At 38.6% G+C, this 26,545-nt stretch overlaps 1 protein-coding gene across 6 annotated transcripts in view; it reads left to right on the top strand.

The window, feature by feature from the left end:
* LOC120069453 (exosome complex component RRP43) overlaps window positions 1-26,545 on the top strand; it is a 45,886-nt gene that overhangs the window by 15,287 nt on the left and 4,054 nt on the right. For 2 of the 6 annotated variants that reach the window (XM_039021216.1, XM_039021220.1), the window contains 4 exons: window positions 18,434-18,500; window positions 18,732-18,807; window positions 23,031-23,329; window positions 24,276-24,484. In XM_039021216.1, coding sequence (XP_038877144.1) covers window positions 18,434-18,500; window positions 18,732-18,807; window positions 23,031-23,329; window positions 24,276-24,464 — 631 coding nt within the window. In that variant the 3' untranslated portion in view covers window positions 24,465-24,484. Of the gene's footprint in view, window positions 1-18,433; window positions 18,501-18,731; window positions 18,808-23,030; window positions 23,330-24,275; window positions 24,485-26,545 lie in introns of those variants that run through there. The other 4 variants (XR_005479535.1, XR_005479536.1, XM_039021219.1 and 1 more) reach the window with 4 other exon arrangements.

Here is a 26,545-nt window from a genome sequence, read left to right as displayed (position 1 = left end):
CAAACTTTCTCCCCAACAAATATGGTCTCCACCTCTACACAGCCATGACCACCGTCAGTAGCTCTCTTTCGTACACCGGCTTGGCTCGATCTCTCATAGATAAAGTATGACTATAGAAGGCAATCGGACGTTTTTGTTGTACTAGCACAGCTCCGATTCCATAACCTAAAGTATCAGTCTGCACCTCAAAAGGCAAACTAAAATCCGGTAATGCTAGCATGAGCAACGTCATCATAGCATTTTTCAACTTTTCAAATGCTTTCTGAGCCTTTTCTAACGATTGGAATGCCCCTCCTTTCAGTATAAGTCAATGGAACTGCTATACTCCCATAATTTTGCACAAAACGCCTATTCCTGACAACCCTAAGAATCCCTGTATCTCTTTGATAGTCTAGAGCGTTGGCCACTCCAATATAGCTCTTACCTTCTTCGTATCCACCTCCACTCCCTTTTTCGAGATTATATATCCCAAATATTCCACGCGCTCCTTAGCAAACTGACACTTCTTACAATTAGCATATAATTTGTTCTCCCTCAGAATAGCTAGTACTACTTCCAGGTGTTGCAAGTGATCTTCCAAATTCTTGCTGTACACCAATATGTCATCGAAGAAAACTAAGACGAAATGTCGTAGGTATGGTTTAAAGATGGTGTTCATCAAAGCTCGAAAGGTGGAAGGAGCATTGATTAGTCCAAAGGTATTACCAAAAACTCATAATGGTCTTCATGGGTTCTAAAGGTTGTTTTCTCAATATTTCATGGATACATTCTTATCTGATGATATCTAGACTTAAAGTCTAACTTAGAAAATAACTCTGCCCTATTCAGTTCATCAAACAATTCTTCTACCATGGGTATAGGAAATTTGTCTGGAATAGTTGCATTTCTTAGAGCTCTGTAATCTATACAAAATTGCCAGCCTCCATCCGTCTTTCTCACCAACAATACTGGGCTCGAATACAAACTTGTCTTGGGTCTTATAATCCCCGAATCCAACATCTCTTCCACTAGTTTTTCCATTTCAGCTTTTTGTTGATAAGCATAACGATACGGTCTTACATTGATTGGATTCGTCCTCTCCTTTAGGTGGATGTGGTGCTCAATACTTCTTCGCGAAGGAAGCTCCTCTGGCCATTCAAACACATCCTCAAACTTGTGCAACAAAGTGGGTATTGATTTCGAAATAGTGTAGACTTCCTCTATTGTCATTTAGCCATTGATACTCCTCCTTCCATCATTCGACATTCAATTAGAAACCCCCGATCCTCCTCTGTCCACGATCTCACCATATTCTTCAAACTCACTCTCGCCTTCGTCAAACTCGGGTCACCTTGGAGAGTTACCTTACGATTCTTGTGATCGAAGGTCATAGTTAAGTTTCGCCAATCCACCTTTGTCTTCCCTAACGAATGAAGCCATTGCATGCCCAAGATCACGTCCACTCCCCCAAGCTCTAATGGTAAGAAACTATCCTTCACTCTCCATTCTCCAATCGTGATCTCCACATTCTTACACAATCTCTTTCCTTTAACCGTCGAATCGGATCCCAAGACCACTCCATAATTTGTAGTTTCTGTAATTTCCAAGAGCAATCCCTTCGTTGATCCTTAAGATATGAAATTATGCGTTGCTCCGCAATCGATCAGTGCCACGACCGGCTCACCCCTTATTTCCCCTTCGATCTTCATTGTTTGTGGATTGGTCAATCCCACAACTGAATTCAACGAGAGTTCTGCTACTGTAGATACTTTTTCTTCTACGGTCGACATTTTCAATTCTATTACCTCTTCTCTCAGGTCGTCCTCCTCGTACAGTTCCATTTCTTCCCTTGATGCATGCACCACCAGCAATCTCAGCTCTCTGAGTTCGCGTCCTTTACAACGATGTCCCACAGTATATCTTTCATTACACTTGAAACAGAGTCCCTTCTCTTTTTTAGCTTGAAATTCAGCGTTCGTTAATCTCTGGGATGATCCTTCCCTCCAATTTACCCGGTGGATACCCTTCTCAGCGTAATCGTCCTCATCAGAAACGATTCACTAGTTTTCCCTCCTTTCACACCGCTGCAAATTCCACCATTTCCCCAGCTTGAATCTCCTTCAATCCATAAAACACGTGCAATCCCATCTCCAACTGAGACCACTCGACCGATCTCATCCACTTGAAAATTAGTGTAAAAGTTGGTAATTCGACTTTCTAATAAAGTCATTAGTTCCGCTGCTTCGGGAGAGGCATCACTATTTATTTTAGTGCTATTCAAGGCTTGGATCTTACCTTCCAATGTCTTCGCCCGACCCGCCTCCGATCGCAACGTTCTCACGATCTTCAACCCGTTTGGCCAATGATATCATTTGCGCCAACCCGACCGGTTCCCAACATTCCACCTCTGCGTTGATCCATGGAGCAAGCCCATTCATAAACGTTTCCTCCAACACTTCACTAGAAAGATGTGGTAATGGAGCCACCAATTTGTCAAACAAATTCTGATACGCCTCCACCGTCGTCTCTTGCTTGATAGCCAAGAACCTTCCGCAAATCGATCCTTCTCTCAACGATCGAAAACGTACCAAGAGCCTCTGTTTTAAGTCCTGCCCATCTTTAAACGGTTTTCGTCCCTCTTTGGACTGGTACCAGTCCAATGCAGCTCCATCGAAACTAATCACCGCCATCGTCGTTTTCTTCGATTCTGTCAACTTGTGGATCTGAAAGTACCAATTAGCTCTGAATAACCACGAATCCGGATCGCTTCCATTGAATATCGACATTTCAACATTCTTAAATTTACTTCGGTCACTCACCAATTCTTCTACTCCCGATTTGGCTACATTATTCAACGCATCCGAATTTTTGTTATTTGATCCTTCAGTCGTCTCGCTCCTCATCCCCCTGTTTCCTCTGTCGCGATTGTTTTTCCTTTCGCCATTTTGGCCACATACGAAATTAACATCTTTTGGTGCTTCTCCGCTTGCATTCCTAATCGATCGATACTCTTAGCCAACGATGCTAAGTTCTCCTCGATGGTCGGCAATTTCTGCATCTTTACTCGGAGATCAGAAATCTCTTGATCTAATAGTTCCAACTTCTCCTCAAATCTCTTTTGATTCATCTCTCCCAGGTGAGAGCTCTGATACCAATTTGATAGAATACTAAACTAGGATTGGAGATTTTATTATATTCAAGTTGAACTGTGAGAGTACACGAACTGAAAGTAAAGAGAGCTACCCTGCTTCCTCTCACAGGCGAGAGCAAAGCTTAAACCCCACTATTGACTACCCAAAATATTCACTAAGAACTCCCTAGTTCTCTCGCCTCCCCTTTTTAACATATCATCAGTTTCCTAACTAACTAAGAGTCCACCAGTAGACGTGGTCCCCATCTCCCCAACTGAAGCGCCTTCCTCTTTTTTAAATTTTCCCATATTACCCTTACTCTTCCTCCTTTGGTACTGAAATAATATTAGTGGTCTATCATAAAGCAAACCATCTAGTGAAATGGGGCATTGTCATAGGAACGGAGGTCTTGGTTTTGGGGGTCCTAAAAATAAGAATTTGGCTTTGCTAGCCAAATGGGGTTGGCGTTTTATGGTGGAGGAAAACTCTTTATGGAGACAGGTGGTCACTAACATCCATGGAAAATGCCCTTTCAATTGGCACTCAACCGGGAAGTTTGGGAATAGCTTGAGAAGCCCATGGATTGCATATCGAGATTCTGGCTAAAAATGGAGGCTTTGGCTTCTTTTAATCTCAGGAATGGTACTAGAATTGCTTGTTGGACTGATTCATGGGTTGATTCAATTCCTCTGTCTACTCATTATCCAAGTCTGTATAGGATCACTCTGTTGCCAAAGGGTTCCATAGCGAATTGGGATCAATCGTTGAATTCTTGGTCCACGGTTGCTTAAAGATGAGGAAATAATAGAATTTCAAGATTTATTATCGCTAATTTCAGGCAAGAAAGTTTGGGATAGCCCTGATTCAAGATGGTGGTTCTTAGATGCTTCAGGTAATTTCTCAGTTAAATCTCTCACCACTCATCTCTCCCCTTCATCGTCTTTGGATAAACGACTATTCAAGGCTTTATGGAAGACTAAAAGTCCGATGAGAGTAACATTCAGATGTGGTTTTGTTTGGTCTTTTAAACTGCTCCTCAATCATGCAAAGAAAACTTCCCTTCCCTCTGTTTGTTTGTTGCTTCTGTTTGCCCTTTGTGGGAAAAGGATGGTGAGGACTTGCAACATCTTTTTTTTAATTGCTCATACTCAGTAAGTTGTTGGTGGAAATTTTCTCCACTTTTAATTTTGTTTGGGTGTTCGGAGACAATTTTAGAAGTAATGTCCAACAACTCTTAATGGGCCCTTTCTTAAGAAGCACTCGAGGCTAATTTGGTTTAATATGGTTAAGGCTCTACTTGCAGAATTGTGGTTTGAAAGAAATTAAAGAATCTTCCATGATAAAGAAACAAGTTGGGTGGATCGGTATGATTCAGCACGAAGAAATGCTTCAGCATGGTGCACCTTAAGCAGTTCTTTCGAAGACTTCTCTTTATAGGATTTATGTCTAAATTGGCAGGCCTTCATCTTCCTAGCTCATTAGTAGCTTTGGTTATTTATTCCTTTGTACTGAGTTTCAGTCAGGCTTTTATTTTAGATTCTCTATTGTACTTTTGTCTTTTATCTTTATGGTCTTGTTAGTTCTGTATGGACATGATGAAGGGCACTAAGGGGGTGTCAACCTAGTTGAGATGCCCGGGTGTGTCTCTTGATCCTTTCTGTTTTCATGCTCTTTGTATAATTCTCATGTATTTTGAGCATTAGTCTCACTCTACTTTTCTATAAAGAGATTCATTTCCTTTTCAAAAATTTAGTTTGTATCTTTTATTTGAATTTTTATTTTCAATTTCTATCCGGTAGTTTTTTTAGTATTAGACTCCTTTCATTATATCAATGAAAGATCTCGTTTCATTTTCCAAAAGAAAAAAGGTGATGGACATGAAAAATCTTCTTTCCCGTCCAGATAAATTTGTGGTTCCTGGGTGAAGGGATGTTAGGTTTTGGGCCCCAAAGTCCTTCTAAGGGCTTCTCTTATCATTTCCTCTTTCATCTTTTTCCTTTCCTTTCTCCCTCTATCCCCTATTTTTTACTCTCTATGGAAGGTTAAAATCCCAAAGAAGGTTTTGATATTTGTGGCAGATACATGGGAGAGTTAATACTATGGATTGCGTTCAAAGACATTCTTCCCTAGTTTTGTTCCTACAATAGTGCATTTTCTGTAGGAATCAGAAGGAGGATCTTGACCATCTTTTTTGGGGTTGCAGCTTGCTCACTTTCTTTGGAGTTTCTGGTTGAGATTGTCTGGGCACCTTGAGGTTTGTTGGGTATGGCATAGATCGTACTCAGAAGGAGGAAGTGCTCTCGAAACGCACCCTCTAAGAGAAGGTTTTATCATTCTGGCAGGGCAACCTTTTTGCTAACCTGTTGGGGATTTCAAGGGAGAGGAATAATAAAATTTATAGAGGTTGAGAGATCGAGTGAGCATGTTTAGGAGTTGGCTTGATGCAACGCTACTTTATGGTTGTTCGTCACTAAACCTATTTGTAATTATGAGCTTAGTCTTGTTCCGTTGGATTGGAATCTGTTTCAGTAACTTGCATTAGGCCCCTTCCTTTTTTGTTGGGCTTATTTCTTTTGTAAGACCTTCTATTTTCTTTCGTTGTTTGAATGAAAGCGTTGTTTCGTTTAAAAGAAAATTGTGGGAGATTTTCGATGTCAATGCTTCTGGTACTTTGGATGAAAACTCTTTAGACTGTTATTCTCCTTTTGGGTAGATCTATTAGAGGGATTTTTTGTAACGTTCTTTTTGTTGTAGTTTGGGAAATGTCTGTTTGATAATGACAAGTTCTCTCTCTCTTAAATTTTCTTAGAGAAACTAAACTATTGCAAACTTTTCTGCTTGCATTATTGCTTTTCTCATTGTTATAATATATATTTATATTGTAATTATAATTAGTTGTCCTTTATTATAATTTTATATCTCCTAAATTAGGGTTTCTTAGTTGCCTATATATATGTATCTTCAGTCTGATTAATTGAATAAGATCATTATTCTCTCTAAAACTATTGAGTACATGGTATTAGAATCATCTAGGGTTTAGAATTTTCGTTCGATGGCTACGTTAGGATTTACGCTTCTCACAAGGTTATGAAAGTTGATTCATCAAGTTCGAGTGGCTGTTTGTTTACACCACCCATCCCAAGAGAAGCGCGTCGCCGTCCGATCAAGTCAGTCGTCATCGGTCGTCAGAAATGTACGCATGAAGCTCACGTGCCCCCATTCTGATTCTGCTTTGTCGCCACGCGTCGGTGCATGGGAGGTGTGGGACCACTTCTCCACGTTTTGTCAGTTGGGTTCTTCTTGGCTCATATTTTCTGATTGTTTTGTGCATTTGGTTCAATTGAAATCTTCTCGGCTATGAGTTATTTGAAAAAAATACCCTTTTGTGCTTAGGGTTTGTTGTTGTTTTGTTCAATTTGGGGCTGTTTTGTTCTTTTGGTTCACCTTTGATTTCAATTTTGGTTTGTTCTTTTCGCTCGTGAGATCTACAAACTGTTTATTAGTTCATAATGGATGAAGTGAAGCATATGGTAGTATCTAATGTAATTTCCCTAACATCGAAGTTAACTGTACACAAGTTAAATAGATCGAACTACTATGATTAGCGTCAGACGATTTAATTTTATTTGCTTAGTACAGATATGGATGATCATGTGATTGAGGAGTCACCAAAAGATGAAAAGAAAAAGGCTTGGCTTTGTGATGATGCTCGACTTTATCTTCAAATTAAGAATTCTATTGAAAGTGAGGTCGTTGGTTTGGAATACAATTACATACTACTCTAGTAACAGTATATATTATACTTAGGTTACTGATTTAGTGAGTTGAGAATCTTTTTTAAAGTTTAGTTACTTTGTATTATTAATCTATAGTATACTTTATGTTATTTAATTTATAATAATATGTAAATTTAAATTTGTTATATATTTTTTAAATTAAAATTTGTTATATAATTTTTTAAAATTTAAATTTGTTATATGATATTAAATGATGTTTTAATTTGACACTAAATGATGTTTTAAACATTTACTTGTGTTTTATTCATCCTTATTGTTTAAACTTTTACATTTGGATTCATTTACAATTTATTATTACTAATCTTTAAAGGTTAAGACTTGAAATATGCATATAATGTTACACCCCCTCCCTGATTACCCTTCTTAATCCAGAAGTGAATGTGACGATAGTAGTTACCAACCCTTTTGTGGCACTTACTGCCTAACTAACATCCTTAACCTACTTAGATCCTTGGAATACATATATAACATTCACCAAACTAATGAAACTTTAAAAATAACCTCAGAACACCAGGGATCAACAACTACATAATTACATCATATTAATGCATACAGAGTTTAGCGGTCCCAATATACTTTACTAGTCCCTAATATGAGCAACACATATGTACAGACATTTACAGAGTAAACACCTAAAACTTATCTCTAGACTTTGGACTTTTAACTTTTAACTGGAGTCCTTGAGTGGCAGAGTAGGATGACAGCTAACCTCTGGGGAGATGACCACTACCTGGGAAAAGAAAAACATTTGAAAGAATGAGCTACTCGCCCAGTGAGTGACTTAATAAAAACATAAATCTCATGCTTAAACTGAAAGCTCGAAAACATAATACTGGAACTAAAACATGCCAAGCAAACGTATACATAAAACTTTTAAAACCATTGTATCTGAAAACATAGCTAAATTGATTCCCGGTTGAGAGAGAACCCTTTTGCTCGATCTCTCAAAGTCGGATATCATGTTCAAGAGAGAACCCTTATGTTCAATCTCTCAAACATTAGCCTGGCCTGGGGTGAGAACCCTTTTGTTCAACACCTTCTAGCCAATGCTAAGAAAGAACCTTCGTGGTTCAATCTTATCGTCGGGTATCATGTTTAAGAGAGAACCCTTTGTTCGATCTCTCCAACATAAGCCTGGGTTGGGATGAGAACCCTTTTGTTCAGCACCTTACAGCCAATGCTAGGAAAGAATCCTTTTGTTCAATCCTACTAAACTAATTAACTGTCATATGTGCACGTAGAGCAAACTGGATCCTAACGTCAAGGATCATAAGTGAAGCACTGCTTATCACTGAACTGAATGAATTATTCTGATACCTTTTCTATCTACTTCAACATTAAAATCATAACATAACTGAAACTAGGTAGTACAGCTCGGATACTTTCTCCTTGTACTTCAGTATTGAGCTAAAAATATCTTATAGGAAAACATTTTCATAAAACATGCTTACTGAAAGCTTGATCTCATAAATCATAGTTTTCACAAGAACATCATTTGCCAACGCTCAACAACATTAAGAGCACATATGCTTTAAAACATGATATAAATACTTGTAACATAAACATATCATAGAATCTTCTTTTGAAAACTACCATGGTTTCAACCATTGTACCAAAGCATATTTCATAAACTTTGTAACTAGCATGCGTTTATAAACTTTAGAGAAATGCGTTGCTTGGAACTTCTTGTAAAATAACCAATATAAAAGTAATTGTCAACAAAGCATGGATTATTAAAATATTTATAAACCATTTATAAATCATTTGTAGTCACACATAGCTCGTCGAGGCTCTTAATCGGTTTATGCTTCTCCTAGTTCTTCTTGGCCTGAAAGGACATAATCCCCGGTTAGATTCCTTAGAATTCTCAGCAAAAAGCTTCAGGTAGCTTGCTTAAAAATGAAACTTTCACCAACAAAACAGCATTACTAGCGAGATCATCCTCATGAGCAAGATTTACCACTTCCAGCGAGATTTGTGACTTCTAGCGAGATTTGTGACTTTCCAGCGAGATTTGTGACTTCTAGCGAGATTTAGTGCAAAACCAACGAGATCTTCATCCTTATTGAGATCCTCCTATTTCTTGTCTCTCGTTCGCTCTCGCTCATTTTCTTGTCTCTCGTTCGCTCTCGCTCATTTTCTTGTCTTTCGTTCGCTCTCGCTCATTTTCTTGTCTCTCACTCGCTCTCGCTCACTATGGTGAGTTTGCTTGCTTATTCTTCCCAAGTAGCTGCCTGCTTATACACCGATTCCCTGTTTCAACTTCAAAAATTCATAACTCAAAATCCAGGACTCTTTTTAAGAAACTTCCTTCTACAAACTTGTTTAGAATTGAGTTAGCTTTCTTACCTTCAAAATATCAGTCGAAAATTCCTTGTAGTTTGTCCTGGAGCTTCCAATCTTCACTCCGGGCTCAGATTAATCCAAGAATCTGCCCCTTCTGCAATTTCTTCACTTTTTGTTCTTCGTGTGAGATCTTTCTCTGGCAAAACAACCTCAACAACTAGATTCTCCCAACTTTCGAACGGCACCGATCTCACTTAATTTGCTCAAGTCATTTTCCAAAACCAAGCTTCTGAAGTTCCTCTCCCTTTTATACTTCCTTCCGCCTCCCCCTGTTCAAAGGCCAAACTGCCACCTCATCCAGCACTTAGTGCTTTCGGCCAATTCCCATTATTGAGTTTCTTCACTTAATTTGTTTTTCCTTCCCTTCCTTCATAACCCACGTTAGGCCTTTGCCTCACAATATAAATTTAGGGTGCCCAACGTCTATCGTCTAGTACCCAACGTCCATCGTCTAGTGCCCAACGTGATTCTTCTACCACCAACGTGTATCGTTTAGCACCAACGTCCATCGTCTAGTGCCCAACGTCCATCATCTAATTTCCCAGTGTCTATCGTCTACTTGTCGTGCAGCTCATTGTCTAGCGCTGATGTTGATCGTGCAATGCTAATGCCCATCGCTAAGCGCTATCGTCCAAAGTATAGCGCTATCGTTTAGCGAGATCCTTCGTATCGTCTAGCGCATCGTTCAGCTCTGCGCAATTACTACACGATCGCCTAGCGCCTGCCTACACGATCGCATACCTCATCGTGTAGTGCCGTTCACTTACTAGACGATCGCATACCCAATCATATAGTGCCGCTCATCTGCTACGCGATCGTCCAATGTCTTTGCTCGCACACACTTGAGGCTGCCGCAAGCCTTATTAACGCATCATGCCGTTCAACCCATGCGTTCATCCTTAGTACCTACGCATAGTTTACCCTTGCCTTCAACACTTAACCTCTACAAACCTTGGTTGCTACACGCGCAACCCCATGCGTCCACATTTCCCCAACAACGCTTGCCTACACTTTGCTTCCATACTTAGCAATTTTTCACTTGTTATATTATCTAAAACCCACCCTTGACTAAGTATTTCTAACACTTAAAATTTTCTTCCTCCATCTGCCTACTTTCTTTACCTCTTTTCATAATTTTACTTAACACGCTTGTTACTCACTTATGTAGGAAAAATGGAGTACGGAGTTTACAATTACCTCCCCTTGAAGAAATTTCATCCTCGAAATTTGCTCAGACTTACTTATAACTAGAGTTTCACTACATCCTTTGGTTGTAAACTTTACAACCTTCTTCTTTTCTTTCCTCTTTCTTTTTCTTTTACTACGCTTCCGCTCTACTCTGATATTTGCTTGTCCATATTAAATAATACCAGTACGTATGAACAACTTGCTCATAATAGTTCATTGTATTTGTTACATGTTCTTGTGTTTCTTCCATTCTCCACTGAGTCATAGTATTCATTTATTACTAGGGTAGTCCTTTTCTATTTCCTATCAATATCACTGGAACATTCTTTTCCAGTTGTCATACTTTTGAATTACTTGCTAGCTGTGAAATTAATATTTGTGTCAACTAGGCTTCTCAACCCAAACGAGGGCACTCTTCTTAGGATGTCCTATCTATCCATACTTGGGAGAAGACATTCTTTCTACTATAACATTTCCCAACTATGGCTTACCATACTGTATACATAAGGTTTTCTTAGCTGTACTAGTCCCTAGCTCAGTCACAATTCAAACTCCAAGCTATTATTCATCAGCAGATCTGGACCTTTTCCTTTTTGTCTTCTGCTGACCATTTTGTCCCTTATTTTTATACTTAACGTACCCCTGGTACATTTCGAGCTCACTGTTGCTCATCTTTTCCCTCCTCTTAGGATTAATCTGACTAGGACTTCCTCTAGATACCTTTCTTCTGAATTCACTAAAATAGACTTCACGTTTGTCACCAACCTCTGAGCAAACCTGCTACACATTCTATTTCTAGTGAAAAGTCTATGTTTTCCTGCGTGACTCCCGACTTCCACTCTGGTACTGGTAGTGGATTGAGTAATCCTACCGGCCTCTGCCCTTCAAGTTTCACTTGTCGACAAATCAAACATCGGTCTACCTACTTTAGCTATGCCTTTCTTCATTGTAAACCACCACTACGATTTCTTCAAGGTTCTATACATCTTGGTGTTTCTTGGATGCATGGAGTAAGCAGAATTGTGCGCCTATTCTAGAGAATAGCTTGTAAGCCGCAACACGTTAGGCACACGCATTCCTCCTTCCTTTACTAACATTCCATCTATTTCTAACTAAAATTTAGTTCTTACTCCCTTGCTCACTTCTTCTGCAAGCTTCTGGAGATCAGGATCCTTCAACTATTCATGCTTAAGATCTTCTATCAAAGTAGGTCTTACTTGAAATGTAACAATCAATCCTCCTGACTGTCCTAACGATAGAGTGGCCCTAGAACTCCTAAACTCTTGGAGTAACATTCCTGATACCGATCCAAGGACTACTTTGGATCCCAAGGATTTCCTGCTCAATGCATCAGCTACAACATTTTCCTTACCAAGGTGGTACTCAATTGAGCAGTTATAGTCTTTGATCAGTTCAACCCATCTTCTTTGCTGCAGGTTCAGTTCCTTCCGATCAAAGATGTACTTCAGATACATTGGTGGGTCCCCAATTCACTATAGCTTCAGTCTTCTGTGGATTCATACTCACTCCTGCTGCTGGAACCATATGACCAAGAAATACAACCTGGTCTCAAATCTATCATCGTGACTCCCTCTAACTGATCAAAGAGATCATCTATACGAGACGATGGGTACTTGTTCCCGATCGCCACCTCGTTCAACTGCCTAAAATTTATACATAACTGAGAGTACCGTATTTCTTCTTGATAAAAAGACTGGCTCTTCCCAAGGTGACACACTAGATCCGATGTAACTCTTATTTATTAGTTCTTACAGCTTCCTAGCCTCCACTGCTGATATTAAGCTTCCTCAAAGTATTCTTTTGCTTCCTACAAATACACTCTCTTGCCTACCAAAACCCTTGAACATTATCTATTCTTAAAACAATCCATACGGTCGTAATATTTATTCAGGAAAATCCATGCTCTAGAGTGACATCAATTCTAGGAAATTTAATGGAGTCACTTCATAAACTATAATTATCAATAACTACCCCAGAGCCTGTAAAACTCTTATACTATTATAACCTCTCCACAGAATAATAATAACTACTTAGGGACATGCTCTCTACAATCTTTCCTACAAGCCAACATGCTAGATAAAAATAAAGGTATAGCACCATAAGCAACTATTTCATAAATATACTCGTACACGAAGTTACTTTACCATTCACATCAACAGGAGACTCTTCTGCCTCCTAGTGGGTCACTTCGTGTAACCTGCCCTGCCGCTGAGGTCGTCCTGCTCCCTTTCTCGTTTTTCTTCTCTTGAATCCCTTCCTTGGGCTCCTGAGCCACTAGGTTGATCTACCATCTGTAAAGTCATTCTGTGTTTTGCCTGAACTCCTCGACCTAGCTGGGGGCATTCCTTTTTGAAATGTCTTGCCTGTCCACACTAGAAACATACACATTTCCCTCTGTAACATGTCCCTCGATGATGCTTACCACGCTTCGTACATAAGGGTTTCTTACCCGTCCTAGCTACTAGCTCGGTAGGATGCCAAAACCCTGATCTATCACCCATACTAACCACAGGTCTTGGCTTATTTCTTTTTACACCATGCTGACTTGTAGCTCTCTGTCTCTTCCTAACTGCCTGACCAGAAAATGGAGGTTTGGAACTCTCCCTTCTTGACTTTGCTGAAGCTCGCTGTCGTTCTTCCTTTGTTTCCCGTCCTTTAATCAGTACCTATTAGGTCTTCTTCCAATATCGTACTTCCTTCCGAATCCGCCAGAAGACTCGACACTTTCCGCCAACCTCTTGGCGATCCTGTTAAATATTCTGTCCTCTAACTGAGGATCTGTTCCTGTCTGCGGAATCCTCGACTCCCCGTCTGAAGTCGTTTCCTGATTTATTGGGTCTTTACCTTTCCGTTCACTAAAATCTAGATTCCCTCGAATATCGAACTTCTAGAGGTAGGGTCAAGGTCCCCATCTGCTGTCTGACTGTTCTGCATGCCACTTCTTCTCAGCATCCTTTCCTAATTATGTAGTACACATGTTAGGAACTTACGTTAAGGGACCTAGACTCATGCATGAACTCTCTCTCTTTTTCCAAAATCTTATGCTCTGATACCAACTTCTCACACTCCTTCCCATATTACCCTTCTTAATCCAGAAGTGAATGTGATACCAACCCTTTTGTGGCACTTACCCTAACTAGCATCCTTAACCTGCTTAGATCTCTGGAATACATATATCATTCACCAAACTAATGAAACTTTAAAAATAACTTCAGAACACCAGGGATCAACAACAACATAATTACATCATATTAACGCATACAGAGTTTAGCGGTCCCAATACTTTACTAGTCCCTAATATGAGCAACACATATGTATAGACATTTACAGAGTAAACACCTAAAACTTCTCTCTAGACTTTGGACTTTTAACTGGAGTCCTTGAGTGGCAGAGCAGGATGACAGCTAACCTCTGGGGAGATGACCACCACCTGGGAAAAGAAAAACATTTGAAAGAATGAGCTACTTGCCCAGTGAGTGACTTAATAAAAACATAAATCTTATGCTTAAACTGAAAACTCTAAAACATAATACTGGAACTAAAACATGCCAAGCAAACGTATACATAAAGCTTTTAAAACCATTGTATCTGAAAACATAGCTAAACTGATTCCCGGTTGAGAGAGAACCCTTTTGCTCGATCTCTCAACGTCGGATATCATGTTCAAGAGAACCCTTTTGTTCAATCTCTCAAACATGCCTGGGCTAGGGTGAGAACCCTACAGCCAATGCTAGGAAAGAACCCTTTTGTTCGATCTCTCAAACATAAGCCTGGGCTGGAGTGCGAACCCTACAACCAATGCTAGGAAAGAACTCTTTTGTTCAATCCTACTGAACTGATTAACTGTCATATGTGCACGTAGAGCAAACTGGATCCTGACGTCAAGGATCATAACTGAAGCAGGGTACCACTGCTTATCACTGAACTGAATGAATTATTCTGATACCTTCTTTATGTACTTCAACATTAGAATCATAACATAACTGAAACTAGGTAGTACAGCTCGGATACTTTCTCCTTGTACTTCAGTATTGAGCTGAAAATATCTGATAGGAAAACATTTTCATAAAACATGCTTACTGAAAGCTTGATCTCATAAATCATAGTTTTCACAAGAACATCATTTGCTAATGCATGCTCAACAACATTAAGAGCACATATACTTTAAAACATAATATAAATACTTGTAACATAAACATATCATAGAATCTCCTTTTGAAAACTACCATGGTTTCAACCATTGTACCAAAGCATATTTCATAAACTTTGTAACTAGCATGCATTTATAAACTTTAGAGAAATGTGTTGCTTGGAACTTCTTGTAAAATAACCAATATAGAAGTAACTGTCAACAAAGCATGGATTATTAAAACATTTATAAACCATTTATAAATCATTTATAGTCACTCACAGCTCGTCGAGGCTCTTAATCGGTTTATGCTTCTCCTAGCTCTTCTTGGCCTGAAAGGACATAATCCCCGGTTAGATTCCTTAGAATTCTCAGCAAAAAGCTTCAGGTAGCTCGCTTAAAAATGAAACTTTCACCAACAAAACAACATTACTAGCGAGATCATCCTCATGAGCAAGATTTACCACTTCCAGCGAGATTTGTGACTTCTAGCGATATTTGTAACTTTCCAGCGAGATTTGTGACTTTTCCAGCGAGATTTGTGACTTCTAGCGAGATTTAGCGCAAAACCAGCGAGATCTTCATCCTTAGCGAGATCCTCCTCTTCCATAACTCACTCTCGCTCTCGCTCATTTTCTTGTCTCGCTCTTGCTCTCGCTCATTTTCTTGTCTCGCTCTCGCTCTCGCTCATTTTCTTGTCTCGTTCGCTCTCGCTCACTATGGTGAGCCGCTTGCTTATTCTTCCTAAGTAGCTGCATGTTTATGCACCGATTTCCTGTTTCAACTTCAAAAATTCATAACTCAAAATCCAGGACTCTTTTCAAGAAACTTTCTTCTACAAACTTATTTAGAATTGAGTTAACTTTCTTACCTTCAAAAGCCGAAAATTCCTTGTAGTTTATCCTGGAGATTCCAATCTTCACTCCGGGCTCTGATTAATCCGAGAATCTGCCCGTTCTGCAATTTCTTCACTTTTTGTTCTTCTCCATGTGAGATCTTTCTCCGACAAAACAACCTCAACAACTAGATTCTCCTAGCTTTCGAACTGCACCGATCTCACTTAATTGCTCAAGTCATTTTCCAAAACTGAACTTCTGAAGTTCCTCTCCCTTTTATACTTCCTTTCGCCTCCCCTGTTCAAGGGTCAAACAGCACTTAGTGCTTCCGGCCAATTCCCATTATTGAGTTTCTTCAATTAATTTGTTTTTCCTTCCCTTCCTTTATAACCCACGTTAGGCCTTCGCCTCACAGTATAAATTTAGCGTGCATCGCATACTCCATTGTCCAACGCCTAGCGCCCAATGTCTATCATCTAGCACCCAACGTCCATCGTCTAGTGCCCAACGTCTATCGTCTAGCACCCAACGTCCATCGTCTAGTGCTCAACGTCTGTCGTCTAGCGCATTGTTCAACTCCGCGTAATTACTACACGATCTCCCAGTGCCCGCCTACACGATCACCTACCTCATCGTGTAGCGCTGTTCACTTACTAGACGATCGCATATCCAATCATATAGTGCCGCTCATCTGCTATGCGATCGTCCGGCGCCTTTGCTTGCACACACTTGAGGCTGCCGCAAGCCTTATCAACGCATCATGTCTTTCAACCCATGCGTTCATCCTTAGTACCTACGCATAGTTTACCCTTGCCTTCAACACTTAACCTCTACAAGCCTTGGTTGCTACACACGCAACCCCATGCGTCCACATTTCCCCAACAACGCTTGCCTACACTTTGCTTCCATACTTAGCAATTTTTCACTTGTTATATTATCTAAAACCCACCCTTGACCAAGTATTTCTAACACTTAAAATTTTCTTCCTCCATCTGCCTACTTTCTTTACTTCTTTTTATAATTTTACTTAACACGCTTGTTACTAACTTATGTAGGAAAAATGGAGTACGGGGTTTACCTATAAACTTATATTTTACGTATATTATTTAATTATTTATTGCGCCTCGCTTCGCTCAGGCGATGCCTTTTTGTTGCCTCTCGTCTGGAGGCGATTGAGGGACTTGTGGCTTTCAGGTGTGCCTTGCGCTTTGAAAATACTGGTCTTCTCCCACTCTTTCCTTTATTACATCTCTTGATTCCACCTCTATCCCTAACTCTGTTAATGAAGCTTTATCTCATCCTGGTGGTATAGTGCAATGATTGTTTGGATGATAATGGTACTTGGGATCTCGTTTCGCGTTCAGCTGGAAAGAAGGCTATTGGGTATAAATGGGTGTTCGCTATAAAGGTCAACCCCGATGGAATAGTACATCGGTTGAAAAATCGTCTTGTTGCCAAAGGTTATGCCCAAATCTATGGGACTGATTATTCTGATACATTTTCTCCTGTTACTAAATTAACTTCCATTCGACCATGTATATCAATGGCTGCTAGTCACTTTGCATTAACTTGACATTAAGAATGCTTTTCTTCGTGGTGATCTTCAAGAGGAAGTCTATATGGAGCAACTACTTGGGTTTGTTGCTTAGAGGGAGAATGATAAGGTGTATCGTCTTCAAAAATCTTTGTATGGACTGAAACAAAGTCCTTGTGCATGGTTTGGTAAGTTTAGTCAAACACTCAAATGTTTTGGTATGTCCGATCATTTTGTTTTATATCGACGATCTGACTGGTATTACTTTGCTTGTGGTATATGTTGATGATATCATTATCACTGGAAATGATGTATCAGGTATATCCTCTCTCAAGACTTTTCTCCAGGGTCAATTTCATACCAATGATTTGGTCATTGAAGTATTTCTTGGGTATTGAAGTAATGAGAAGCAAGAAAGGTATTTACCTGTCCCAAAGAAAATACGTACTTGATTTGTTGTCTGTGACAGGTAAACTAGGAGTCAAACCATGTAGTACTTTGATGATACCAACTTTGCAACTTTCTAAGGAAAGAGAATTGTTTAAAGATTCTGAGAGATATAGAAGATTAGTTGGAAAGTTGAACTATTTAACAGTGACACGATCTGACTTTGCTTATTATGTGAGTATTGTGAGTCAGTTTATGTCTTCCTTGACTGTGGATCATTGGGTTGCAGTTGATCAAATCCTATGTTATCTAAAAGTTGCACTTGGACGTGGGATCTTATATAAAGATCATGGTCATACAACGGTTGAATGTTTTTCAAATGCTGATTGGGCTACATCTCGAGAAGATAGGAGATCAACCTCTGGATATTGTGTTTTTGTAGGAGGAAACTTGGTGTCGTTGAAAAGTAAGAAACGGAATGTATTTTCCATTTGAGTGTTAGGTCAGAATATAGAGCTATGGCACAATCTGTGTGGGAAATAGTGTGGATAAATCAACTTTTGTCTAAGATGGGCTTCAGTGAGTGCCAGCTAAACTATGGTATGATAATCAAGTTGCTCTCCATATAGCATCCAACCCAATATTTCATGAACGAACTAAACATATGAAAGTGGACTGTCATTTTATTCACGAGAAAATACAAGGGTTGATATCTATAGGATATGTGAAGACTGGAGAACAACCGGGAGATATCCTTACTAAAGCAGTAAACAAAGCAAGAATAAGCTATCTGTGCAACAAGTTGGACATGATTGACATATTTGCTCTAGGTCGAGGGGATATGTATTTATATTGTAATTATAATTAGTTGTCTTTTATTGTAATTTTATATCTCCTAGATTAGGGTTTCTTGGTTGCGCTTATATATATATATATATCTTCAGCTTGATTAATTGAATAAGATCATTAAGTAAATCTGGTAAAAGGAATGCAATATACTTTTATGTTTTCTGATCTCTTATCCTTGGTCGATTTCCTTTGAATGTAACTGACTAATCAACATACCGATGATGTGAATTCTTCAGTTCTGGGATGATTGATCTGAGAGAACTATCTATTGTAAAAGGAAAAGCTGCTTGGATGGCTTACTTGGTATGTGTTTTAAGTGCATTGTCAATTTAAATATTTTTATTCTAGAAGTATCTTGGTGTTTGAAGTGAGGTTCCTTTATTGATTCTTTATACATTGTTTCTAAAAGTTTTTCTTGCATCATCCTTGACCACATTGGACACTTTCTCTCTATAGCTTGATTTGTGGCAAGAATGCAGATTATTATTGCAGTAAATTATTTTGGATGAGATAACAACTTGACGTGTTCCACAGGACGTTTACTGTTTGGATGCTGATGGATCTCTTTTTGATGCTGCACTTCTTTCTGCAGCTGCCGCATTTTCTCACTGTGAGGTTTCAGGCTCTCAACTTGTTCCCAACTTGATATATTTCTGCATAATTTGGTAGATGTTATGCTTATTGTAGTAATGCTGGTTATACTGGGACATTTGTCCTTCGTTAACATTAAGAATAGTTTTTCAGATCATAAATTGATACTTTGTGCTTTAAATGCTTTACATTTCCGATTCTTTTTCCTTCTTTAGATTCCTTTTGTTGTTATCAAAATTTATAGGGACATTTAGTAATCATGTCTTGAAGTAAACCACCATAATATCAAGAGGAGGCCGTTTGATGCTCATTGTAATTAGGTGCTTTCTTGTATTCCATTATATTATATGTCTCTTCCTTATGACTTCACAAGTGGGTTTGGATTTGAAACACATGATGATAAATTTTTTTGAGAAGGGTTTGAGCGTGGTAAAATCAACCATTTGGTTAGATAGAACTTTATTTCACTAAATCTCAAGATGGATGGAGGTTTAGCCATTTGGAGCTTTAAAAGGAAGAAATATCACAACTCTTGCCAAGTGGAGTTGGAGATTTATAAATGAGCCTCACTTCTTATGGAGGGAGAAAGGTGATTGTTAGTGATGGGACTAACTCCTTTGGTTGGCCCTACGGCTGAAAGAAATTTGATGAGTCTTAAGAGCTCTTGGATTAGTATTTCTAAAGTTTCAAAGCAGGTGAATTCTTCTGCTACTTACAAGGAAAATGTTACGCAGATTTTCTTTTCATATGGTCACTGGGTTGGTGTTTTTGCCTTTAAGGCTTAGCTTTCCTTCGTTACTTGGTATTGCTTCTTCACTTAATGGTTCAGTTTCCAGATTTTGGGATGTTTCACACCATTCTTGGAGCATTATTTTCATTGTGGAAGGATGAGGAAATTATAGATTTTCAGAATGTCACACCCCCCTCCCAGACTATTCTCTTAGCTCAGGCAAGGACATGGCTGCCGCAGTTATCAACCCTTTTATGACACTTACTGTCTACTAAACATATTTAAGTAATTTGATAACAACATGCAATCTCATGCACAGCGGTCTGCCACTATGGCCAAACAAACATTAACCATTAAACACAAAACATTTATAGAATTTACAATACAAGTCTCATAAGTCCCAACCCTCAAACTTAGTCCCTATAAACAACAACATGTGTACAAATATTTACAGTAACCACCTAGCTGACGGGTTACTAGAACTCTTGATTTTATGTGGCAGAGCAAATGCAGAGCTATCTTCGAGGGATTTGACCGCTACTTGGGGAAAGAGAACATTTAAAAACAGGGTAAGCTACTAGCCCAGTGAGTGACTTAAGAAAGAAAAATGGGTTCTCATGCTTAAGTCTCAATAAAGAGATCATACTGAAACATTAGTCTTTACAATGACCTTGTATTGAAATGTAAACTTTCCAAGCGCTAAACATGTAAAGCTGTTATCATCATAAAACATTAAACTGATCCTTAGTTGAGAGTAACTCTATTATGGTTAAATCCCAACGTCAAGCCTTAGTCAAGAGAAAACCCTTTTGTTCAATCTCTCGACGTCTAATTACCTACGTGCACGTGGTTATAACTAAGTACCATCATACCTTAGGTACTATAGCTCGGATACCTTCTCCAAGTCCTTCAGTATCGAGCCTGAAGTAACATCAGTCATACTAAGACTTACTCGCATGTATACCTAAATGCATAGTAACATGTCTTTAAAGGTTCTAATGCATGCTTTGAGCATGAACACACAAATAGTTTTACAACATTCTTTCACACATGGCATGCATTTGAAAACATAAACTCATAGTTTGCTTGGAAAAACTACTTTGTAAAATAGCTAGCATAAGAATAATCTTTCTTAAAATCATGGATTCTTAGAAACATTACAAATACTTAATCACTCACAACTTTAGGGCTACTCCTTAAAGGTTGATATACTTCTAGCAATGGTGTCAATCCTGCAGACACAACAACATATATTTAGCTACTAGCAATGGTCTCCCTTTTGAGACTAATTCTTAATTAAGCTTGCGTTTAGCCTTCCCTAGAAGACCTTCACTCACGCATATCTGGCTATAGGTAACCGTTTGAATCCACTATATTAAAAGACTTCTTAGTGTTCTTTATCCAAGATATTTGCTGACTTTTCTTTATAGGAGAATTGGAATGTTTCAATCTTTCCTATGTAAGTTATTTGTTTTCATTCTTAATTGTTCATTTACTTCTATGCGGAGTTTGATCTTTTGAGAATTAGTCTCTTTTCATTTCGTCAATAAAAAATTTAAATCTTGTAAAAGGGAAAAGAAAAGAAAAGAAAGAAGAATGTGAATTACCATAGCTCATTCATTTGTTATGCCAACCAACTGCTAATAAATATTAATGCGAAAATATTACTTTTGAAATTTCAACCATAGATATCAATGGTAAATTTACTTTAAAAAGACTACAGAAAAATTTCTTGTGAGAAGCATGAAGCACCTAAGAAAAGGTTGTAAATTTTACTTGACCACAAATAAATCCTCCCAAAATTTTTTGGTTTCTTTTCATCCAAAATCCAAATACAAGAAAAGGAAGCCTTGAGACTGGGGGTGGGAGCTTAGGTTAACCAATTACCGTACACTTAGGCTAGCAAAGAGTTACTGTTGACAGTATATTGGAGAATTGGATGGACCATTGTAACTGCTCCATCATTCCTTCAATTGTTGCGACACTACACGTATGAAGTAACACTTTCAAGTGGACAAAGGCGCTATATGCGGTCCAGTACAATTGGCTGAAACTCACTGTGGAAGAAGAGTTTATCCTAGTGCCTCAACTAGTGCTTTACTTGACCCCATACTTGGACTACCAAGTTTTTCAATGCTGTGAACCATTCTTTTTGTATAGAAACTTGAAGAGAAATAATTTCATGACATGATCATGAAATAATATAAGTAGATGCTTTCATTCTCCCTCCATTAAGGAAAATCTCCTTCAATTTGGTGCTGAAACCGGATTATATTTTTTGAGATTAAGCCTAAAAGACAGTTTTGATTATTTTTTAGGGGTTCTACTGGGCCACTGTCAATTTATTACCTTTCTGCTGCTAAGTCATTTTTGTTGGCTGGAGTTCCCTTTTGATTGCTTTGTTGTTCCTTTCTGCTTTGTTGGCTGGTTCTTCAATTTGGTGGCTTTCCTTTAGAAGTGCTCTTTAGCACTGTTGGTTGGCTATGGTGCTTTGATCCTGTCCTGTTTGTGTAGCTCCTCTTTCCTCTTTGATGTTTGCGGCTGTCACTTTCCTTGTGGAGTTTTCTTTTCCTTTTTCTGGGTTTTTGTTTCAATTGCTCCCTTTGTTCTTGGAGCTCTTTTTTGACTTTTTGGCTGTATGTTTTTAGGTTGGCTGGGGTGGCTTTGATCTCTTCACTCCCAATGGGAGTTCTTATCCTCGAGGATTTTGTTTCTTTTCTTCAATCATTGCAAAGTTGTTTCTTGTTAGAAAAAAAGAAATAATATTAGTTGATCCCTAAACTTAGTAAACGATAATTAGTCAACAAACTGCCATGGTAAAGTACAATATGGAAGGTACATAAAAAAAAAAGGACATAAACTACTCTCTTTTGAACTTGCTAGCTTGTATTGGGTGCCTGATATGTGTTTGACATGAAACTTTACCTTAGCTATAATAATATCCATGCATCCTAGCCTTCTGGTTAATCTCGTAACACTTTTTTATGGTTTTTTCCTCCTCTAGACCTCCAGGGTTTAGAGTGTGACTCTCACCAACAGGGTGTGGTGTAAGGGCATGAGCTAAGCTCAATCCTTCTTTGTTTACTTTCACTTCATTTGAAAAATTCCTGCTGCAATGATTTATGCTTTTAATATTACACGGGTATATGCCTAATCCATATGGAGTAGCCCAATTGTGGTCTTTATTTAACTCCTTTGGTTTTGTATGAAACTATTTTGTCCTCCCTGCAGTAATTTTCTCTAGTTAATCAAAGAGAAGAAAAAAATTGAACTCGCTAGTCGTAACATGTTATCTTCTGTTGATCCTATGTTTATGAAACATCCCAATGATCAGTGGTTATTTTATTTTTTGAAAAATCTAATAACTGCTCTTCAAAAGCTGAAAAATATTAATATGGGATTTCTTTTCTATCTTGTTTGTTAACTTGGTAGGCTTTACTACTTTAAAACGATCAGTACCATTGTTCTCTGTTGAGCCATATTTTAAACTCCTTCCTGCCTTATATTTTTAGTGCGAATCCCTGTTGTTGCTCTAAATGATGATGGAAAAGTAATATTTGTCTCCGAGGAAGAGGGGGGAGAAAACTTTGAGAAGGAACCTGTCAATAAAGAGAGAAGGAAACTGAAATTGAACTCTATTCCTTTCTCATTAACATGCCTACTCCACAAGAAGTACATCTTGGCTGACCCTACTGCGGAGGAGGAATCTGTCATGGAAACTATTGTAACCGTGGTTTTGGATTCATCTGGTCAACTGGTGTCCTTCTACAAACCGGGTGGATCCGTTCTTGCTTATACATCAGCTGTTCAGGTTGGTCTTTCCTTTCTCTGACAACTTTATTGATGGAATTTCCTTAAGAGAATGGATTAGTTCCCTGGATTTCGTCATTAACACTTTCACTGTCTTAAGTTTGGTCAAGCTAGTTGGATTTTCAATATGGTCTTGGATTATAACAATCATTTAGATCTGGTTTAGTAACCAATTTTTTTTTTTAAATTAATTCTATTTCGTATCAATTCCTTATCACGATTTTTATCTTTCTTAAGTAAAAGAATTCTTTGCCAAATTTCAAAAACAAAAATGTGTTTTTTTAAAGTGTTCTTTTTAGTTTTCAAAACTTGGCTTGTTTCTAGAAAATATTGGTAGAAAGTAGATAACAAAATGAGAAATTTAGAGCTGAAAATGATGTTTATAGGCTTAATTTTAGTTACCAAGCTGGACTTTTTAAGTATTTAATTATTTAAAAGTATTATAAGATTAAAAAGTGCTTGAGACCACTACCTAATATGTACTTTACTCAACAAATCAACTAAAGTAATGAATTGACTTGTGGTTGTATTGTTATTGATGAAAAATATACTAGGGAAAAGAAAATAGCACACCAAGAATTTACGTGGAAAACCCTAATTAGGAAGAAAAACCACGGGATAAGGGAATTATTATTAGAAAACTGATACAAAAGAATACAGCAAACCAACAGCTTAAATAGAGAACAGGGAAACCCTAGGGTACAATTAAAAGGACAAAATTGCCCCTAGAGCGCAAAACCCTAATTTCAACACTCCCCTATAAGTTGGGGCGTAGATGTCAATAAGTTCCAACTTGCTCACACATGCGTCAAACAACTGTATGGGAAGCCCCTTTGTTAGGACATCTGTAATTTGTTGATTGGATGGAATATAAGGAACACAAATGTTGCCACTATCGAGTCTTTCCTTGATAAGGAACACATGCTTTGTTTTGTCATGTTGAACAGGGTTGTTTGCTATGCTTATGGCTGTTTTATTATCACAGTAGAGTTTTATTGGACTGGTATGCTCTTGCTCAAGGTCTTTCAAAACTTTTTCAAGCCAGATCTCTTCACAGATTCCCAGACTCATGGCCCTGTAGTCTGCCTCAGCATTGCTTTTGGCAACGATACCTTGTTTTTTGCTTCTCCATGTAACAAGATTGCCCCACACAAAGGTACAATATCCTGATGTTGATTTTCTGTCTACTACAGATCCTGCCCAATCAGCATTGGCGTAAGTTTCGATACACCATTTTTCAATTTTTCTGAACATCAAGCCTTTCCCTGGAGAGGTTTTCAGATATCTCAAAATGCGCTCTACTGCCCTCATGTGTTCTTTGTATGGTGATGAACTGACTTACCATACTTACTGCATAAGAGATGTTGGGTCTAGTATGAGATAGATATATTAATTTCCCAACAAGTCACTGATATCTTTCTTTGCTCACTGGAACACTTTTACTCATGTTACTTAATTTTGCATTTGCTTCGATAGGGGTATCAACTGGTTTGCGGCCGTCATACCTGTTTCCTTGAGCAAGTCCATAGTATACTTCCGTTGGGAAACTGAAATTCCTTCTCTTGATCGAGTTACTTCCATTTCGAGAAAATATCTTAGTTTTCCAAGGTCCTTGATCTCGAATTCCTCAGCCATCTTTGCCTTCAATTGGTCAATCTCTGAGGTATCATCACCTGAAATAACAATGTCATCAACATAAACAATCAAAACTGCGATTTTCCTGGATACATACCTTTTAGTAAACAAAGTATGATCAGAATGATCTTGTTTATATCCTTACGACTTTACAAATATAGTAAATCTGCCAAACCAAGCTCTTGGTGATTGTTTTAGCCCATATAAGGACTTTCTCAATCTACAAACTCGGTGATCAAACTGTTTCTCAAATCTTGGGGGAGGACTCATATAGACTTCTTCCTCCAGTTCTCCATAGAGAAAGGCATTCTTCACATCAAGTTAGTGAAGGGGCCAATCCTTATTAACTGCAATAGAAAGGACTCGAACTGTGTTTAGCTTTGCAACTGGGATCTCTGAATAATCAACCCCAAACGTCTGAGTAAAACCCCTAGCCACTAATCTGGCTTTGTATCTGTCAACAGTTCCATCGGGCTTATACTTTATTGTGAACACCCATTTACATCCGTCTGCTTTATGGTCAGTTGGAAGATTGACTTGATCCCACGTATGATTTTTCTCGAGAGCTCTCATTTCTTCCATAACTGCGGCTTTCCATTCAGGGCTTTCCAACGCTGTGTGTATACTGTTTGGTATCACCACTGTGTCTAGGTTTGTAGTGAGGGCCTTGAACTCAGGAGATAAATTACTATAAGACAAGTAACTCTGCAACGGATATTTGGTACATGATCTCGTACCTTTTCTTAGGGCAATCGGAAGATCAAGGGATTCATCTCTATCTTTATTTTCTTCTGACATACTGCATTCTCCCTCCGATTCTGTTATTTTCCCACTCTCAACATTTTTTCTAGCGGGAATAAGAGAAGCTTCTTTTCCAGGTTCTACCATGTCCTCAGGAGTCACACACTCATAGATGTCTCTACACCATCATTGACCTCAATCACATCCTTGTTGGCATTATCTTCCCTGCTTTTGCTCTCAACATTTTCAACACAAGCATCAGTTTGATTACATTTATTATCATGATCAGGGATAGGACTACTAGTACCTGGAATTGATCTCTATTCAGACTCATGAACTGGAGCCGGAGAGATTACATGCGGCGCTATTTCCTTCCTGAGATTTTTTCTATAGTATGTGATCCAAGGGACTTGTTTAGTTGGGAGGATAGGTGCGTTGGTACTGATACTGACATCAAGGATGGGTTCAGGTTCAGGTAAGGCAGACAGGCTGGGACCCCAATTGGTTTCTTCATTGGAATGCTCCTTATAGAGACACTGATGTAGAGGGTACCCTACAAAAAGTAACATTTGTACTGGAATCTATGGTTGAAATGTCACATCCATAGAGACAGTATTTTCTGGAAGGGGGGTGATAACACTTGTACCCATGCTGATGTAGAGGGTCCCCTACAAAAACGCACTTTTGTGCTCGAGGGTTAAACTTGGTACGGTTAGGTCCGCATGTGTGGATGAACACCACACAGTCAAAGACACGAAGGGGTACATCAAAAAGAAGTCTGGAATTTGGGTAAGACTCTTTGAAGAAATCTAATGGCGTTTGGAATTTTAGGACCCGGGAT

The sequence above is a fragment of the Benincasa hispida genome, unplaced genomic scaffold (genome assembly GCF_009727055.1).
Source record: "Benincasa hispida cultivar B227 unplaced genomic scaffold, ASM972705v1 Contig398, whole genome shotgun sequence".
Classification (NCBI taxonomy): domain Eukaryota; kingdom Viridiplantae; phylum Streptophyta; class Magnoliopsida; order Cucurbitales; family Cucurbitaceae; genus Benincasa; species Benincasa hispida.
Note: the sequence above shows the minus strand (reverse complement) of the source record. Positions and strands in the feature narration are given on the sequence as shown.